The 20,509-nt window shown below is 39.0% G+C and overlaps 2 protein-coding genes across 2 annotated transcripts; both read left to right on the forward strand.

The window, feature by feature from the left end:
* Nucleotides 1-5,855: 5,855 nt before the first annotated feature.
* Nucleotides 5,856-6,970, forward strand: LOC105730220 (HAUS augmin-like complex subunit 8). The gene is given in 2 exon segments (XM_064362764.1): nucleotides 5,856-6,297; nucleotides 6,300-6,970. Coding segments are annotated over 2 exon segments (1,113 nt in total).
* A 435-nt stretch (nucleotides 6,971-7,405) lies between these two features.
* Nucleotides 7,406-7,828, forward strand: LOC105730221 (cilia- and flagella-associated protein 298-like). The gene has a single exon (XM_064362765.1). The coding sequence runs from the start codon at nucleotides 7,406-7,408 to the stop codon at nucleotides 7,826-7,828; it is 423 nt and encodes a 140-aa protein (XP_064218835.1).
* Nucleotides 7,829-20,509: the final 12,681 nt, after the last annotated feature.

A 20,509-nucleotide genomic window follows, 5' to 3' on the forward strand; every position in this document is an offset into this window, starting at 1 on the left:
TTTCCCATGCTATTCTCGTGATAGCGAGTAAGTCTCATGGGATCTGGAGGTTTTATAAGTGGGGGTTTTCCTGTGCATGCTCTCTCTCTCTTTGCCTGCTACCATCCATCGCCTCCTTGGCTTCTGCCATGATTCTGAGGTCTCCCCATTCACATGGAACTGTAAGTCCATTCAACCTTTTCCTCCATATAAATTGCCAAGTCTTGGGTATGTTTTTATCAGCAGCATGAAAACGAACTAATACAGCCACTGAAGCTAACTAGCTTAAACATCTATTCCATGATAGAGATTTTATTGCCAATAAGATTAGAATATGAAAAATCTACTTTTTAAGTCTGCCTTTTTGATGTCACTGGGAATGTTTGCTTCCGAACATCTTTTTACCGGTTTTTCTCTTGTTTGGAATCCAGATAAATCTTGCTGGTCTAGCAGCCCACTCATAGTTTTTAAGCGACTCTATTTTTTCTGCTCTAATTCATTAAAAGCTGTTTTGAGGTTAACTGTCAGGGGACTTTTCCCCCAGTTACCCACCTCTGCTGCTAGCTTACTGCAAGTCCCTGTTGCTCAGCAAGCTGCAATTCTGGCTGCCAAGGTGTGTGCATGCCTGTGACATTACACTTATCTTTACCTATCTCTAATCCAAATCCAAACTCTCAAAAGTTTGTAGATAAAATTAAATCGGATGGCAAAGGTAACTGACCTTTAGATAAAGCTATTTGAGAGAATTTCAGTTAGATGTGACAAAATAAGAACACAAAAATGTGAGACTTCTCCAGAGATAGATAGCTGATAAATGGTTAGAAAAGCAACTTCTTTTCTAAAATTATTCACTCTTTGTTATCAAAAGAGAAATAATCACACATTAAGCCAAATATGCTCTCTGAACATTTCCTTCTTTAAAAGAAGAACTATATCTTACCAAAAAAAGGCAAAACACTGCAGCTGGAACACAGTCTGTGCCATTCACTGGAGACATTTAAAGTCTTATTCACAAAAAGCCAAATATAATGGACGTGATAAAACCTGAAAATTATGTTTTTGTTTTCATAGAATTTTGTTGGCTGCAGTATTTACTATATTGTGGCTCTGTAATTATTCTGAATTTACCATATAAAAGATTTTCAATTATAGCTTCAGGATGAAGTGACTACTTAGCGTGCATACAAATTGAAAATTCCAGCTTCTGCTATTTGAATGCCTTTTACTGATGAAAATGTAATTCTTATTTTTAGATTTTAGAAGATGGAAGCTGTAGTCAGAAAAAAATGCTAGACTGCATTTGCTCTTCCACTTAAATTAAATGATATCCTATTTATTCATCAGGTAAATTGGATTTCACAAGTATATACCAGCAAATCAGACAACAGAACCTGTTTTCCCCCACATATATCATCTATTTTTCATGACATTTTTAATCAATGATTAGGCATAGGGCCACAGATGTGTTAAATTATTAAATCACAGTGTACTAATCCTTAAAAAAAATTGTCAGAGAATTTTTCTTCTTCCAAAGTAGTAGATCAGACAACATGACCTAGATTTTCTGAAAATGCATCTAATTCTGAAGCCTAACTGATACCCTAAGAAGTGCACCCACTCAGAGCACACACTTCAGCCTAGACTTAGAATGTATTTTTCAGGGTTGCATTTCTTAAGGACTAGAATCTGTTGCCAACCCTGGCATCTTACTTTTTAAAAGAAGGCTGTTCTGGCTCAAATGTCTGCTGGTTGTCTCTGTCACACAGCATACTTCATCCTCCTTAGGACCACATGGGTAGCTCAAAGTATGTCTTTCTCATAGTGATGAATGCTGTGAAGACAAAAACCAAATACAATTCCACGAACACTTTCCCAGCATCTGCTTGCATCATATTTGCCTGGCCAAAGAGCGTCTTGGAACTGAGGCCAGAGAGAAGGTGGAACATCATTGCCATGTTCTGGGGCAAAGGGCAAACAGTCTTGGGAGGGGACTGGATTTTTTTTTCAGTGTACAATAGTCAATTTTCTGCTCATAATTCTCACTTTCTTCCCACTTTGAAAATATGTCTAAATCCATTGCTAGGATCTTCTCACATCTCCTCCCATGTTAAGTTTGATGTCCAGGATCTTGTGACCTGTTTTACTCTCAAGTTTCTCTCTTCTTCATCCTGAGAACCGTGAACTAAAAAGACAATGACTTGCCTCTGAAACACAGAATTTACCTAGTGAGAGAGAGATGGATTCACTGCAATGAACACTTTCACATGGAAAAGCAAAGCAAAGATAAATAGCCATTTCTGGTCCACAGTGATTCTGAAATCTGATGAGTAAATTCTGAGAGTCCCCTTTCCTCTGAGGGCAAGGATTGTTTCTGCCTTCTGATAGGGCTTCTTTCACTCCTCTGTAAAGACACTGGAAAAAGCACCTTCTACACAGCGTTCCACCACAGAAAGTTTTGGGTCCAGAAACCATCCTACATTTTAGTAGTTTTAATCTGCTGTTTTCTAATGCTTTTGCCAGAGCAACCAATTTAAGAAATGAAAAGTCAAAGGAACAAACAACTAAAAAGCCATGTATGATTTTTGTTTCAGATTTTAGTTTCCTTCTCATACCAAAACTCTTCTGTGTGTGCATGTGTGTGTGTACACACACATCAATGCTCTACTTTCTAGACATGGTAAGACCTACTGTGGGTAGGGCAGACTGCTATGGAACAATACAATCAAATTTTTAGAACCTCTTTTTTCTTTTTTTTTTAGATTCACCTAGGAGTGACTTACTAGGCATCAGCTAGGTTTGTTTTTTTCAGATGACTTAATGATAAAGATCATCAGCTTTATTTTTACCTTGAGGCTGTTTTAATGTAAGACAACTTTCTTTGCTAGAGAGGCAGAGAAAGAAAAACAAATTTACTTTTCAACCCCAGGAAATTCTGGAATTTCTAAAATTTATGTAATAGTTTATTTGAATTATGCCTCCAAATTGGCTATTTTATTATTTATTTCATGTCTTTTCTGACATTCAGTCATACATGCAGCTACTAAGAGACAGGAGATACTTTCATCCATGTATTTACAAGTTCTCCTCTGCAAATCCAAAGAGCCATGAGATATGTTCTTTGGATTTGTAGAGCCAGATATTTTAAGTGACTATATGCAATATTTTGAATTTATTTTCTAAACCTTCTCACCTATTTAACTAGGGTTATCATTTTCTAAGCTGTCTGTAAATTTTCCTCACCATTTTCCAACATTATATTAGTTTTTTCTTTTCTAATCACTTTTAACTTCCAACCACCATGTTGTCCCAAAACAAATGTCAAAATGTTAGATTTTTGTTAAGAAAGCACTGTGGTGTGATAGTACAATTGCTGTATTATCTATTAATTGCTATATCTTCTTATGTGCTGTATGGAAGACAACCATAAAACTTTGGACACAGGGAACATAAATGTCTGTGGAGGTCACGAACCTGCAAGCTGACATTCTGGCTGTGGGCAGTGGGTGGCACTTCTGATTCCTGCAAGCCTTGCCCACGCTCTTTGGAAGTTGACAGCTGAACGTCTGATGGGCTCATCGGATTGATGTTGACAACTCAAATCCACTCTCTTCTCTCATCCTTTTCCTGAGATCTGCGGGCTACTCTCATGACATCCCTCTCGTGGCAATGACAGGGCAAGAGCAGCAAGGTAAGATGTCATGACACACACGCTTCTCCAGCTCTAGCTTACATCACTCTGCTAACATTCCCTTCAACAAAATGAGTTAAGTGACCAGCTCAAGATCAGATTAGGAGACCTCTGAAAGCTTCATGAGAAAGAATGAGAGTGCAGCAAAGAGGAAAAATAAGGGCCAATTTGGGAATCTATTACATAGTGAATGTTAGCTTCCAATTTCTAAGGTGAATTTGAGAGCATTATTTTGGTCCAGAGAAGTGGAGTATGGCAGACTCATATATAATGAAAGTGAATACACACACTTTAGAAAGTGAGAATCAGTTTCCGAAAGAGGAGGCCGCCATTATACAAGTATCATGTACAAGTAAAACATTAAATCGAGGACTGAAGAGTAAAATGGATTCTTAAAAAATAGTAGATTTTTCCTTTCATTATAGAGGAAGAAGTTTCTGTTTGTTTTCCCTACTGCCTCATTCACAAAAGAGGGAAAAGGCAGTCACGCACACACAAACACCCTGCAACAGAAGTTTGAAAACACACCTCAGAGGATGGGAGCAACTCTCATGTAGTTCACCTGCGGCCAGGAGCAATGACTTCTTCTAACGAGAAGATTGAGCAACACTGTCTAGAAACATGGATTCCTTGGTGGTGATTCCTAAATTTCCACATACTTTGACAATCCCTCACCAGTGGCACAGCTACTGCAAATGTATATCTAAACATGTAGTCATGCCTAGACATAGAATTTCCACTAATTAGGAATTACCCTCATGTGCTCTGCAGATAAAGAGCAAGACCAGTACCTCTTCAAGTGTGTCTTCAAAGTGTCCCCCAATGACAGAATAAAATTGAACAGAAGCACCTCAAGGAGAAGCAAGACATAAAAACATGAGATTGTGTTAAATCCCTTGTTTTGTATCAGTCATGCATGAACTCTTTTGCGCTATATACACTCAAGTTTACAAACACGGCATGTGCCTTCTTCCCACATCTATGCAGAAGATTGAGGTCCAGTGACAGGCAGTGCATTCAGGCTTTGTGTTCTTCTATTTCTGGGAACAAGGTAGCCAAGACAAGGACATTTGAAGGCAAATATAGGAAAATACATAAATATATTTAAATTTATCGATCAGTAATTTTTTACACTTTAGGGCTATAAAGAAATTGAAAATAAAAACCAAAATTAAGAAAATTAAATGTGTCTATAGTCCTAAGACCAAAAATAGTAACTGTGTTATTATTTTGTTTTATATCATTTTAATATTATTTCTATGAATGCATGTGTGCTTTCAAACAAGAGAAGTGATGGTATTTTCTATCTATAAAATATTTCAGGCCAGGCATAGTGGCTCACGCCTGTAATCCTAGCACTTTGGGAGGCCAAGGTGAGCAGATCACCTGAGGTGAGGAGTTTGAGACCAGCCTGAACAACATGATAAAACCCCATCTCTACTAAAAATACAAAATTAGCCAGGCATGGTGGAAAAAAAAAAATTTTTTTTTTTTTTGCATTGGTAACTATGTATTTTATTATGTGGACATCTACCGTGGCATGCATCTGTACAAACCTTTCACGCAGTGGTCCACAGCTGGGTTATGAATAAAAAGGCATAAATTTTTCTCTCATTTTATTACAATGAATTTTAACAATATAGAAAAGTCACATGACCTTGGTGGGTCAGATTTCTCAAACCCTGCAACATGAGGAACTCTAAATACATTAAATATTGTTACACATTCAGACTTCTAATGTACAAGTACTTGGAAACAGTTACAGCCCTCACCAAGCTAGGTTGGGGACATGAAGTCCAACAGCATCTGAAATGCTGTGAAGGCATAACTTTACAAATAGCAATGTAAGCTTACAGAACTTGCCTTTAATAAGGTGGTATGTTCATGTAATTCCAGCGCCTTCACAATTTAACGAACCAAATATACTATACTTCACTTCTAAAAACCTAGATGAAACATGAGAAAGAAGCCATACAGTATAAATTGCAACTTCAGGAAAAGTTCCTGCTTTATTATTCCAAATAATTTTTGCCATGTAAAATAAATGTCCAATAGTTCCTGGTATGTGGGAAGATAATGTTTGTTAAAGTCACAATGAAGCCTTATTGACGGAAGCTTGGCTATATAAACAGCACAAGTTGGGAAAACGTTTAATCTCCAAACCTATTAGACTGGATGAAGTGAGATCATGCAGTATGAAAAGAAGACAGCCCAAAAGGCTCCTGCAGGAGATGGGTCACAGACCCGAGGGAAGACATCTGAAGGTGGAAGGAAATCCAGCCTGCTCCAGAAAAGCAAAGCAGATAGCAGTGGGGTTGCAAAGGGGGACCTGCAGTCCACGTTGCTGGAAGGGCATGGTACAGCCCCACCTGACCTGGATCTCTCTGCCATTAATGACAAAAGCATCATCAGAAAGACGCCACAGTTAGCAAAAGCAATACCAAAGAAACCTGAGTCAACATCGTTTTCTGCCCCTCGGAAGAAGAGCCCAGATTTATCTGAAGCAATGGAAATGATGGAGTCTCAGACACTAATGCTGACACTACTGGCTGTAAAGATGGAGAACAATCTTGCTGAGTTTGAAAGAAGGGCAGAAAAGAATTTATTAATAATGTGTAAGGAGAAAGAGAAGCACAGAAAAAGGCTCATGAGCTGAACCGCAGGCTTCTCCTCTCTCAGAGGAAGCAGGAACTGGCATATGTCCTGGATGCCCAGGTCCAGATGCTCAGCCCCTTCAAGGCTGTGGCCAAACGCTTCAGGGAGCAATACAAGACGTTGGCCACAGCCCTGGACACCACCAGGCATGAGCTGCCCGTGAGGTCCATCCACCTGGAGGGAGACGGACAGCAGCTCTTAGACGCCCTGCAGTGTGAACTGACGACCACTCAGCGTCTCCTGGGAGAACTGGACGTTGGCAATTCGGAAGAAAATGTGCAGTTGCTGGACTTACTGAGCGAACTCAAGGATGTGACGGTGAAAAAGGACCTCGAGCTCCGAAGGAGTTTCGCCCCGGTGCTGGAACTCTCCGCAGAGGCGAGCAAAGAGGCAGCCTTGGCAAACCAGGAAGTCTGGGAAGAGGGTCAGGGCCTGGCGCCTCCTAGCCAGTGGTATTTCGATCAAGACACCACCTGCGGAGAATCTCGGGGAGGACCCAAGAACATGCCCCTGTCTGAGGATGACACCCCTAGTGCCTTGTCAGCCCCTACTCAGGCCACGTTCATCAGCCCAAGGGAAGACGTTTCTTCAAGCAGCCAGGGAGAAGTCACGTCCTCTGCCACTCACTCAGGGAGGGACTTGGGGTGACTCGTGACATTCAGGACACTTGAGCACTTTATACACTACCCTAGCACTGGAGCTGTTTTTAATGTGATAATCTTATTTGACACTTAAAAAATAAACCCGTTTTGCAGTTAAAAAAAAAAAAAAAAGAGTTGCCTCGGCAGTAGCTACGTACGGGCGTAGATTGCTGGGCCTCCGCGCACCCTAGCCTTCCCCATTCGGGTTCAGAGCTTGAACTGGCGGCTCCTCTCTGTTCCACTGTTGCTCCTAGCAACAGCTACTTCCGGGAGTGAGTGCGGTTTCCCTCGCGCACCGCGGACGCGGGAGCCTGAGGTTCCGGCTTCTGAGCGGCGGTTAGTGCGTCGCGGCTGCTCGCGATCCAGCGACCCTTGGCCGGCCGGACCCGCGGGCCACGTAACTCGAGCCTTCTCACCGCCTCATCGCCTCGGCGGGACTGCCATGGTTCTGCTGCACGTGAAGCGGGACGACAAGAGCCAGTTCCTGCTGCAGGCGCCTGGGAGCACCGAGCTGGAGGAGCTCACGGTGCAGGTGGCCCGGGTCTACAATGGGCGACTCAAGGTGCAGCGCCTCTGCTCAGAAATGGAAGAATTAGCAGAACGTGGCATATTTCCCCCTCCTAATATGCAAGGACTGACTGATGATCAGATTGAAGAATTGAAATTAAAGGATGAGTGGGGTGAAAAATGTGTATCCAGCGGCGGTGCTGTATTTAAAAAGGATGATATTGGACGAAGGAATGGGCAGGCTCCAAATGAGAAAATGAAGCAAGTCTACACAAGAAACACCTTCACAAGAACCAAAAACCAGAAAGGAAATCCGGACCAAACTCAGGTGATGTCTGCCCATGAAGGGAGCGTTTAAAACAGCCCCAGCCAGGAGAGAATGGCCCACCCAGCGGTCAGAACTTGAGTCTCTAAAATCAGTACTGTTTCTCCTCTCAAGCAAGTCCCTGCGTTCACTTTTGAAAATGAAGTCTCACAGACTTTTATAATATCCACATATATCTGGCCTTTCTGGGAACTGTCCTAGAGACTGGCAAATTTTCTTTCTGTTCTTTTTTCTGTTAAAAAGCCCTCCCCATCTCTTTTCCATAGGTCTTTAGAAAACAAAACTGCCTTCTTAAACCTTTGAATGAGTTTAACTTTGTATCTTCCATTCACTCTGCACCTCACTGCCGCCCAGTCTCTAATCAGGAGGGTTATCTTAAGATAAAGGTATGTGGAGATTTGAAACAGAGTTCTAGCTGATGACTTGCTTTATTCTGTTCATCTTGAGGATGCTTGTCAAAGCAAAATTTGGGAAAAAAGATTGTTTTTCAGAAGAAAAATGAAGCACTCTAAGTGTACAAGGAACAAAAAAGCACTTCTGTATTTTACTTCCCTGCAGTTGCTACATTTGAACATTATTATTGACTTTTTTCCTTTGAGGGAATGTTGCAATGAATTGAATGATTAAAGAAAACCTTTTCAGTTAAAAAAAAAAAAAATTTTTTTTTCCTGAGATTACAGCCTGTAATCTCAGCTACCTGGGAGGCTGAGGCAGGAGAATTGCTTGAACCCAGAGGCAAAGGTTGTAGTGAGCTGAGATCTCACTATTGCACTCCAGCCTGGGCAACAGGAGCAAACCTCCATCTCAAAAAAAAAAAAAAAAAAAAAAAAAAAAAAAAAATTAACTAGATGGTAAATAATACCGTACTCGTTTTACAGCATTGAGAGCTTTCTTTTTAAACTTTTATCTCTCTTTTTAAAAATAGTATTATTGCTTAGTTATCTTTTTAGGTAGAAAATTTATTGATATGTCACAATTTGCTACTTTTACAGATAATTTGTATCAGCTAAAACAAGTAATATTTAACCGATTTTTGCTTTCCACTGTTAGCCCTTCTCTTTATTTTTCAATAAAAGATACTTTTTACCCCCATTGGCTTAGAGATGGAGAAGAAAGTATCCAAGGCAAGGATTTTATGAAAAATAAAGTGAGAAGAATTAGTGAAAGATGGGTCAGGAGCTTGTAACAGTGCTTACAAGGCACCGCCAAATGCCCTATTGTCTGGAAGCCTTCACTACCATGTCAGCTCAAATGTCTCATCCCGCTCTGAATTCTGGCACAGTTCATTTGCTGCAGCACTTCCTTGACACCTGCAGCAGGTCCATGTCTGCTGCTGCTGCCTTCCATCTCATCGGTCCTTCCTGGGACCAGCTATGATTCCTAAGCAAAGCATGAGGGCCCTTGAAGGCCAGTGATGGAGCTCAGACACTGTGGCTCCACCGCCTGCTCATGAACCCTGATGCTACCCTTGTACAGGAGCCCTGGAAATGCTACCCGTCCTCTATAGGGCTCATGACTCATCCCTGAAAAATGAGTGAATAGCAAAACCTTCCTAACAGGGGTGCTTGGAGATTTGCAGGAGGTGATACATGTGAAGTGTTTAGCACAGCGCCAGACACACCGCCAGTGTTGGACATGTTATGCGTTTTCACGATGAAAGAAGATAGAATGTGCGTAGCCTGGTGACTCTACTTTATCTGAGAGGATTAACTGGCTCTCCCCGTCATTGGCTCCTGTGCTGGCTGCTAGACCTGCAGGTATTTTCCATTGTGGTTGTTTGCTCACCCTCAGGACATGTGCAGATAGGTGTGCTAAGTCTTCCACATTTACTCTTCCCAGGGGTTTCCTAACTATCCCTGCATTCTCTTTCCTCCTGTCTCTCCTTCCACACTTCCCCATCCCTGTCCTCTTTCTGTTCCTTCCTTCTTTCATCGCCTTTCCTTCTTTCACTCACACGTACACATCCATGATGAGCTCAGGTGAACTGGACTCTGCTTTGTCCCCACTCTGAGTTGTTTCTTATTGAGCCTCTCCTTCTGTGCTCAGATCACATTAATAAAGCCTTTGTCAACCTCCCATTTTAGGAATGACTTTGCCCTCTTACCAAAAAACTGATGCAGAAACCACAGCCAGACAGGACAGATGGTGGCTCATTTTGGTTTGCTGCAGTGTCTCAAGGAACATTGTTAAGTGCTCTGAGAGCTTCAGTTTTCATCTATCGCCTGAAATTGCACTCAGTAATTGCAGATGAAGCATCTGACAAAATTGACTCATTGCAAAAATGCTTTGCAAACTGGATATATAGGAGAATCTCCTCAACCTGACATAGCCCATCCATGAAAACCCCACAGCTAACATCATAACTGAGGGTAAAAGACATGAATGCTTTCTACCTAGGATTGGGGAAGAACACAAGAAGTCTGTTCTGTTTCTATTTGAGATTGTACTGAAGGCTGTAGCCGACATAATGAAGCAAGATGATACATAAAAGGTGTGAGTGGGAAGTGAAGAAGCAAAACTGTCTCATTAGAGGTGATGTGGCTCTGTATGTAGAAACCTCAGGCACTTTAAAAATGCTGTTAGAACTAATAAGTGAGCTTAGCAATGCCATGGAATATAAGGTCAGTGTGTCAAAATTAATTGTGTATTTCTACATACTAGCAAGAGCAATTAAAAATTGAAATGTTTCAAGAGTGCCATCTAAAAATCAGTTGAAACAGAAACAAGTGACACTATTTAACAAAATATGAGTGAGATCAGAAAAGCACAAAACATCATTGAGGGAATTAAATACATATGTTTTTGTGAACTAAATAACAGAATAGTTAAGAATCCTATTCTGTTCAAATTAATCTAAAAATTCAATAAAATTTCAACAGATGCTTCACTAGTTTTTGTTTATATAAATTTACATAAATAATTAAAATGTATTTTTAATTTAATTTATATTAAATAAATTTGTATTTTTAATTTAGCATATTAAATTAAAAATGTATTTTTAATATATGAGGACATTGAGAATGACCTAGAATACCCAAAAACATTTTTTAATAACACAGGTAGAATACTAATATTATCTCATTCAAGACTGATAATAAACCTACAATAATCAGGTTAATGTATTATTGGGAGAAAACAGGCATATAGATAAGAGCTAGACTAATAAACACTGAAGAGAGAGGAAAGTCCAGAAATAGATCCACACATAGATTATATATTGGTTTTTGACAAAGAGGCCAAGTTTATGGAAAAAGGATAATTGTTTAGCGACTAGTGTTAGAAACACATATTCACATGAGGAAAAAATAGTCTCTATCCTTAGCTCAGGTCATACACAAAAAAAACCTCAAAATTTAACAATCTCAGTATGAAAGTTGAAACTATGAAATGTTTATGACTATATTGTTCATTACGGTGACCGCTAGCCACATGTAATTATTGAACATTTAAAATATGGCGAAGTCCTACCTAAGATATGCTAAAATGGTAAAATGCACACCAGACATCAAAGACTTAGTACTAAAAATGTTAAATATCTTTTTAATAACCTTTATATTGATCCTATGTCAGAATAATATTATTTTGGATGTGTTAGGTTCAAAAAAATACTTAATTGAAATGAATTTTCCTTTGTTTTTGCTTGTCTAATGTGGGTACTGAAACATTTTAAATTGCGTATGTAACTCACATCGTCTTGATGCTGGACAACACTGAGCTAGAAGAAAACTTAAGAAAAAGTTTTACAACCCTGGGTTAGGAAAAATTTTCTTGAATAAGGCATGAAATCAATTATAAGATTGCTTGATAAATGAGACGTTATCAACATTTCAGTTTTCTACTCTTAAAAGACATAGTTAAGAAAACAAGAAAGCAGTTAACAGACCAGAAAAAAAAATATGTATAAGAAATATATCAGAAAAAGAATTTATTTCTAGGTAATACAAGAAGTCATAACTCAAGAATAAGAAGGTGCAAACCAATTTAAAAATGGACAAATTGTGTGAACAGACACTTCCAATTAGAAGAGAGATGAATAGCCCATAAGGCCATGGAAGGATCCTCAGCTCCATTTTTAATCATCAGGAATCTGTGTTAAAATCATGGTGAGAAAACACTGCACACCCACTGAGACGGTGGACATGAAGAAGATGATCACTGTCAAGTGTTGGTGGGAGTATGGAGCCGTGGAACTCTCCTGTGTGGCTCCTTGGGATTACAAAATGATGCAGCCACTTTAAACCATTTTCACATTTTCTTATAAAGTTAAACCTAAGCTTACATACTGTGTAACTCAGAAATCACACCTCTACCTATTTGCCTGAAAGAAATGAAAACATATGTTCACGTAAACACATATACCTGAGTGTTTATAGCATCTTGTTCATAATTGCCAACATCTGAAAACAACAAATGCCATCAGCGAGGTCATGGCTAACAAAATTGTGCTGCATTCCTACAATGGAATAACAATCAATAATAAACAGGACTGAGCTACTGAAGCCTGCAGCAACGCAGATGGATCACAAAAATATTTTTCTGAATGAGCAGACCGTGACACAAAAACAAACATTCTACACAGTACTGTGTGCAAGGAACTCTAGACAAGGCATGAAATCTATTCTGACAGCGTACCCAGCAGTGTTTCCCTGGGCCCCGTGCTGGTGGTGGTTTGCAGGAGGAACACACAAGGGCCCTTCGTGGGGCAATGCAAACATCCTGTGTCTGAAGAGTGATGGCAGTCACACAAGGGCATCCACTGATTAAAACTCATCAAGGTGCACCCTCAAAGTGGTATGTGGCCTTGTATGTAGACCATTCCTCAAAGAAACTAAACCAAATAACAGGGCATGGCAAAACTGTTTCCTTTAAAAGAAAAAGAAACAATTTTATACATTGATGTAAACTTTTGATGTGCAAATCAAACTCATAAGGAATGTACTTGGTTCCTCCATATCACTGATAGCCAACTGAGAGACATCAGGGAGTGACCACAGAGTTGAAATGCCAGAGGCAAGGGAACAGGTGTTCAATCCCAGCCACACAGCCTCCCACACTGACCTTGAGAGTCGGCCATATTGAGAGGCTGTGTAACAGTCAGTGTGTTTTCCACATCAGTGTCTGGAGTAGCCATGGACGCTGATCAGAAAGGCCAGCACACTGTGGCCTACTTCCAAGGAATTGTGCACACCTGTTAAATTCAGTAATAGAAGATATGCTATTAAATTGTAAGTCAGAGATCTTTGCTTTCACGGAGGTTTCTTACCATTGAATCACCAAGAAAAGACATTAAAAAATGTAAAGAATACAATTGCTTAAGTTGAGGAATACGGCCTCTGAGAGATGTGTAGGAGAAAGAAAGAAACAGAGAAAGGAGAAAAAGGAAGGAAGGAAGAGAGGGAGGGAGGGATGAAGGAAAAGAAAGAAGCAGAAGGATAGAGAGAAAAAGAAAAAGGAAGAAGAAAGAAAATAGAAAAAGAAAGAGAGGAAGGAAGGAAAGGAGGGAGGTAAGGAGGGAGATAAGGAGGGAGGGAAGGAGGACTCCCAGACCTCTACACTCTAATCTATGTAATTTCACACAGTAGCTTGGAAACACTGACGGGATTATTTGTTACCTGGTGCTTTGTCTCCTGTGTAAACTCACTTCTATATATTTTTCTTCTTTACAAACACCACAGGGCCCCAAATCATGACCAAGAAAAGCGAGTCTGTCTCACCTGAAGCTATTGATAAACATGAAGCCTTGTCTTTCACATAGATAGACAGGTATGCATGTGATGCAACCAGGAGTCCATAGCAACAAGATGTGACCCCGTCTTACCCCTCACACTGGACATATGAGGCCACTTCAGATCCCAGCAGCCATCAGAAGCCAGCGACACCCTAGCTGACGTGGAAAAAGACTGACACTCAAATGGACAGATGGGTTGTCATGTTTGAGAAGGGTGAAATAAATAGTCTTTTGTTCTTTCGTGAACATAGAGGTTAAAATGAAGATCCAAAGAGAATGTAAAGCAATATACAGTTTCAAAATGCCACTCAGCAAAAATATATATATATCTTTGAAAAAATTACTTTCTCTGGCCGGGCGCGGTGGCTCAAGCCTGTAATCCCAGCACTTTGGGAGGCCGAGGCGGGTGGATCACGAGGTCAAGAGATCGAGACCATCCTGGTCAACATGGTGAAACCCCGTCTCTACTAATACAAAAAATTAGCTGGGCACGGTGGCGCGTGCCTGTAATCCCAGCTACTCAGGAGGCTGAGGCAGGAGAATTGCCTGAACCCGGGAGGCGGAGGTTGCGGTGAGCCGAGATCGCGCCATTGCACTCCAGCCTGGGTATCAAGAGCGAAACTCTGTCTCAAAACAAAAACAAAAAAAAAAGAAAAAGAAAAAATTACTTTCTCTAAAAGAGCAAAATCTTACAAATTATATTCTAAATACAGACACTAGAAATTGACCTTTTAAAAAGTACTGAATATGGTACATGATGTTGCAATTTCTTCAGAGACAGAGGATTAAATATGGATGCCCAATCAATAGATAATGCACCTAAGGTGACAAGTTAAGTGATTTCAAATTGGACTTCAGACAATAATACAAAGTCCTCCTAAAGTCCTTGTTCAGTTGGCTCTAAGTACAGCATTTGTTAAAAATTGTTTTCATTTTGTAGTTTAGTGAAAAATCAAATATTTGATCCAGATCTCAGAATGCTTTTCTTGAAAGAGTTGAACTTTTTATCCTTAAAGATAAATCCATACCCCTTTTCTTCCTTGAGGCCTCAGTTTTATGGGGGTGGTACCCAGTTGGAACCATGCACAGCCACCACAGAGCACAGGCCGCAGGTCTACAAATGGGGATGTCCAACTGGACATGAACACAGCACATTAATAAATAAAATCTTCTCCTGGCTCCAAAAATCATGATCTTATACAAGTCCTCTGAAATAGAAAGTTCTTCATCATTTTATTTTTTTCACACCCACAGGGATTCTGAAAGTGATTCTTGCACGTGTGTGTGTTGTTTTTATAAGCTGTGCCCCAGATCTGTATTTGGAATTGCCATTAAAATATTCAGTCACCTGTGTAAAAACAAAGAATTGTGCATTATATCCCAGAGGAAACCCCAAATTGTCACTGTCAGATAAGTACAAATTAATGTTTGACATCAACTGTATTCAAATGCAGCAAAACTTAAAACAGTAGCAATGAAGATAATGTATATTTGTACAGATATACAGAAATATATATATAGTATAATATAGATGCATACATGCACATAAAATATATATGGGAATCCTCAATAATAACTATGATTTTTGTTTCACATTTAATTCATCCAAATCCTTGCTAAGATGCAGATTTTGATCCTATTGTGTTAACTAGCTAACATGAATAAAATTATTATAATTTAAAATAAAATAGCTGGGCGCAGTGGCTGACACCTGTAATCCCAGCACTTCGAGAGGCTGAGGTGGGCAGATCACCTGAGGTCAGGAGTTTGAGACAAGCCTGGCCAACATGGTGAAAATGCATGCATGTGTTGGTGCATGCATGTGAGGGTGTGCCTGTGCATAAAGGCATGTTTGTGAGAGTGTGCTTGTGTGTAAGTGCAGGTGTGGGTGCACATGTGGGGGGCGTGTCTGTGTGAGTGCATATGTGCCTGTGCATGAGTGCATGTGAGGGCATGCCTTTGTAACCAGTTACTTATTTGCAAGCCTGCACCATACTTTATACAGTTTACAACGCGATGTAGACCTTTTCTTTGTGGTGAATGAGCATGTGTTAGTGCATGCATGTGAGGGTATGCATGTGAGGGTGTGCATGTGCACAAGGGCATGTATGTGAGGGTGTGCTTGCCCATGAGTGCATGTGTGCATGCCTGTGTGAGGCCATGCACATGTATGAGTGCATGTGTATGTGTACACATGTGTGTGTATGAGTTCAGACACACACAAGCATGTGTATTCTGTCAGAGAGCTTTATATATGTCTATTCAATTTCGTTTTTGGAATAAAGAAACTGGAATTTGGTGTCTTAATTTCAACCCAAAGGCAATACTTACACACTTTATTACTTTTCAATATCATCTCCATGCTGCTCTCGAAGTCAATGCTTGAGAACATCGATCTGTTGTACACGTTCATGTGAAAAATCAGTAACCAAGCACGCCTGTTTGATTTCTTTCATTTTGCCTTCCACTTGCCAGGTGAAAAACTGGGCTGTGCAATTTTCTTGCAAGAGACTTGGAACATGTGACTTCAGTCATTTAAACTTCAATATTCTCCTCTATAAATACTGTTCTCTTGAATATTAGATAACAGAATACATTTGGAGGACTTAATCTAGTGTCTGAAACACATTAAGTATCAAGTTATTATTGTCATTACTTTTATATTATAATTTATTATTACTATTTCATTTTTTAGAATATAGACCTGACACAGACACATCATACACATTCAGAACATTGTAATAATTAATGTTCTCATAAAATGCAAATATACTTTATTAATGTAGAACTGAGTTTCAATTTTAATTCAATATGCAACATCACATACAACAATAAAAATAACACTTTTTTATTAAAATCAGAAATAGAATAAAGTACACCACACATGTAAATATATTTCAGTCAAAAACTCAAGTGGCTTCTATTTTGACACTTGATAATATAATTACATACTTTCTTTGATAATAAGATATTATAGTAGTCAAATAAATATAGAAGAAAAATAATGATAAAGAAATTTCATATTCAGATACTTCAGAAGTAGTATTAGTTCTTGAACAGACACATTTATGAAAGAAAATAGAAATACTACACATAAACCCACTGGAAAGGTATTTGACACATGATGAGTGAAGTTTCTGATAATTTGATAGTATGTGTTTATACAGATAGTATCTTCATAATGGGTTCATACATAAGAAACTCTCACAATGATATGACTTTTTCATACAACATGCCAGCATAACTTATATGCTAGCTTAATATTTAAATATTAAAATAAACTATAAAAATATTTTAATAGTATATTTAAACAGTTGCAATATTTTTGAATGAGATAGTAATTCTTTTCCAATATTGAAATCCTTACAAGAAAAGGTAGAGAGAATTAATAAATACAAAACACTTCTAGCATATAAAAATAATGTAAACAAAAGGTAAAAATACATAAAATAAGAAAAATGTTTAGAATTTTAGTAAACACTACTTTGTGCCCTGTATATAAGGTCTTATAAAATATCAATTAGCAACAACTGTATAGCTACCAACAAAACCAAAAATAATAGAAAATCATGTGCAAAAGACCAACTTCCAAAAATTACTATATAAATGCTTGAAAAGAAACTATTCAGATTTATCAGTTGAGGCCTAATGAATTTTGTCCAATAGAAAACTGTCAAAATCTTCAACTATGATTGTGGTTCTGTGATTCTTTCTTTTATTTCTGTCTAATTTTACATTGTATTTTTGAAGCTATGTTTTTGTATGCATACAGCTAAGAATGTTGTCTACTCAGAGGACTGCTATTTTTATAACTAAGAAATCTTCTGTATTATCTATTCTAATTTTCTTGTTTTGAGACTTTTTTTTTGAAATTAAGATGACATTTAATTGCATGTTATATTCTGATTCTGTGCTAACATCTCAGATGCCCTCTTCTGCTTTCTATTTTCTTCTGCGTAACAATTTGGATAATTTCTTTTGCTAATCTTTGATTTACTCACATACCTAATTCCAAGTCCATCCTATCACTAGTATAATAATTTCTTTTACATCTGTAAGACGTCTTTGAGTCATTCTTAGTGTGGAACTGATGTTGATAAATTCTCTACTCTGTTTTGTTTTGAAAGTTCTGAATTTCTGATTTCAGCTTTATGTTTAAAAGCTACTAAAAATTCTAAGTTTCTCACTTACACTTATTTTTGGATGATTGTATTGAAGCCATTGGAGACAAGAAGGGAAGTCTTATTACTGTAGTTAATTTATAATTCAAAGTGGTTAATCCCAAGACAGAAACTAAAGCAAGGCTAGGAGCCCAGGTCAAGGAAGAATCATCTCCAGTTCTGGGCATGATGTGGAGAGGATGAGCTCCTCAGTCCTGTGGAAGTGTGCTAACGATATGTAAGCTAATAATAATGTCCACGTATAGTCTACACTCTGTGACACAGACTTCTAGAAATACAAGACAGAAGCTGATTTCTCTCTCCTGTAACAGGACAGAGATGAGCAGCACCAAACTGGGAGGACAGCATTGCCTTCGTCCCTGTGGGTTCTGGTACCTGAACACCATGGCCGATGCACCAGCTGAGGTCACATCCTGGGAGGACAGCATTGCCTCAGCCCCTGTGGGTTCTGATACCTGAGCTCATGGCCAGTCCTCTAGCTGAGGTCACATCCTGGGAGGACAGCATTGCCTCGGCCAGTGTGGGTTTTAGAATCTGAGCCCATGGTCAATGAGCTGAGGTCACACCCTGGGGGGAGAAGTGGAAATGGAAGGCAGCCTGCTTCCTTTTTAACTGTGTGGTTCAGAAGTTGCACCCATGACTTCTGCCTCCCAAAGGCAGGCTTTGGTCGTGGGATCAAATCTATCTACAAAGGAAATTGAAGTATGTGATACTGTTAAGCATCATTTTTGTCTTTCTTCCTGCAGCAAGCATTCTGTGGTTGAGCCCAGGGGTCAGATTTTTAAGTTTTTATATAAAGGGCTAGCTAGTAACTATTTCAGGTTCTGCAGACATAATGGTCTGTCTATTAGCTATTCAGCCATGTAGATCAACAGCCATCATGGGCTTGATGCAAAGGAATGGATGTGACTATGTTCCAATAAAACTTTATTTATAAAACAGGCAGCAGGTTGAATGTACCACCTATTCTAGCCAATGCTGACCACTGTAAATTTCTCAAACATACCTGCGTGTCTTTGCTGATGCCAGTCTTCTCTCCAGAAATACCCCTTTACTCTTGACTGAATTGCAATTGCTGCAGAGATCTGATAATACTCATCCTCCTACACCAAGTTCAGATGTTGCCTCTTCTCTGGGTCTTAAGTGGCTATCTTAATTTATCATTTGCACTTTTCTAATCGTTTAAAATTTTTTTTTCTTCATTTCTAATGGAAGACTGTCTGATAGTATCAGGACAAGGTTGCATCCTTATATATATTGTAGATACACATACATACAACAGAAATTTCCTCTAAAAGTATACATTTTAATCCAACTACAAGCAAAATAAGAACCCAAATAAATGCATTATTTTCTTCTTTTTTTGGAGTCTATGAGACAAAACTTCATTTTCCAGAGGCAATACATGAAAATCAAGTAAAAGTAAAATCAGCTTATCAGAATCTGATCAATGAGGAATGTGGAAACTTGTAATTCATTCTGCAGAGATTTTTACAAGTTAAAATATCCCGCTTATTTACAAAAACATACAGTAAAGAATATGCTTAATGTGCTTGGGAAGCCAGTGGGATAGAAACAAATACTCATATAGCAGGTGTGTGCTCAGATTCAAAAAAGAAAGTTAAGGAAAAAGACTTATTTAATCTAATTTAAAACTTATCAGCCGGGCGCAGTGGCTCACGCCTGTAATCCCAGCTCTTTTGGAGGCCGAGGCAGGTGGATCACGAGGTCAAGAGATAGAGACCATCTTGGTCAACATGGTGAAACCCCGTCTCTGCTAAAAAAAAAAAATACAAAAAATTAGCTGGGCATGGTGGCATGTGTCTGTAATCCCAGCTACTCAGGAGGCTGAGGCAGGAGAATTGCCTGAACCCAGGAGGCAGAGGTTGCGGTGAGCCGAGATCGCGCCATCGCACTCCAGCCTGGGTAACAAGAGCGAAACTCCGTCTCAAAAAAAAAAATACTTATCAACACAGAAATGCAATGCACCTTAGAAGAGACCCAGTACAACTAATTAAAATTAATTTGATTGCAATTATGAGTAGTATAGGAAGGACAAGGGGAACATTTCAGTCAGCATTTCCAAAAATATTATAAATTTCCACAACATTAGCATGCTGGTGTTGAATGTGGTGTGTATATGGTGACCACTGAAGAGAATATCAAATTGCCTTTTTATGTAAGAAATTGGATAAAGAACAGGAATCAAGTAAATCTGAAGTGTAATTTTCTCATGAACATGAATTGGTGGGATGTGTTCAGGTCAAATACAATGCGTGTCGTTTTACAGCTGAGGCAGGAATCTGACATTTCTTTGGCCCTGCTATAAAATTTAAAGTGACATGTTTTTATTTTCCTCTGAGGCTGTGGCCACAATTCTCAGATGGGAACTGGCCTCAGCTGGCACAGTTTAAATGGAAATACATGTGGACAATAACCATAGTCTATAAAGCACTGCTGGCCAACCAGGAATCAAATGAAGGGTAAGTCAAAGCTTTGTTTTTATTTATTTTGCTTTTAAACCTTTCCAGAGATTTGATTATGTGCGATTATCATAAAGATTCATTGAATAGGAACCCTAGGAGACAAAATAGTATATTTAGCTTCAAGACTCTTCCACACGCCTTGTTTGCGTGTGCCTGTGTGTGTATCTGTGCACATGAATCTTTCTTCCTATGTGTGCTAAAATAAGAAGAGAATACTGACCAACCTGTCCAGATCTCTTCAGTTAGCAACAAACCTTATCTAGGACCCAGAACAATGGATTATTAAACATACTTCAATCTACTTCCCTTCAGGAAGGCA

Source organism: Aotus nancymaae, unplaced genomic scaffold (genome assembly GCF_030222135.1).
Source record: "Aotus nancymaae isolate 86718 unplaced genomic scaffold, 86718_ANA_hifiasm-v0.15.2.pri h1tg000049l, whole genome shotgun sequence".
Classification (NCBI taxonomy): domain Eukaryota; kingdom Metazoa; phylum Chordata; class Mammalia; order Primates; family Aotidae; genus Aotus; species Aotus nancymaae.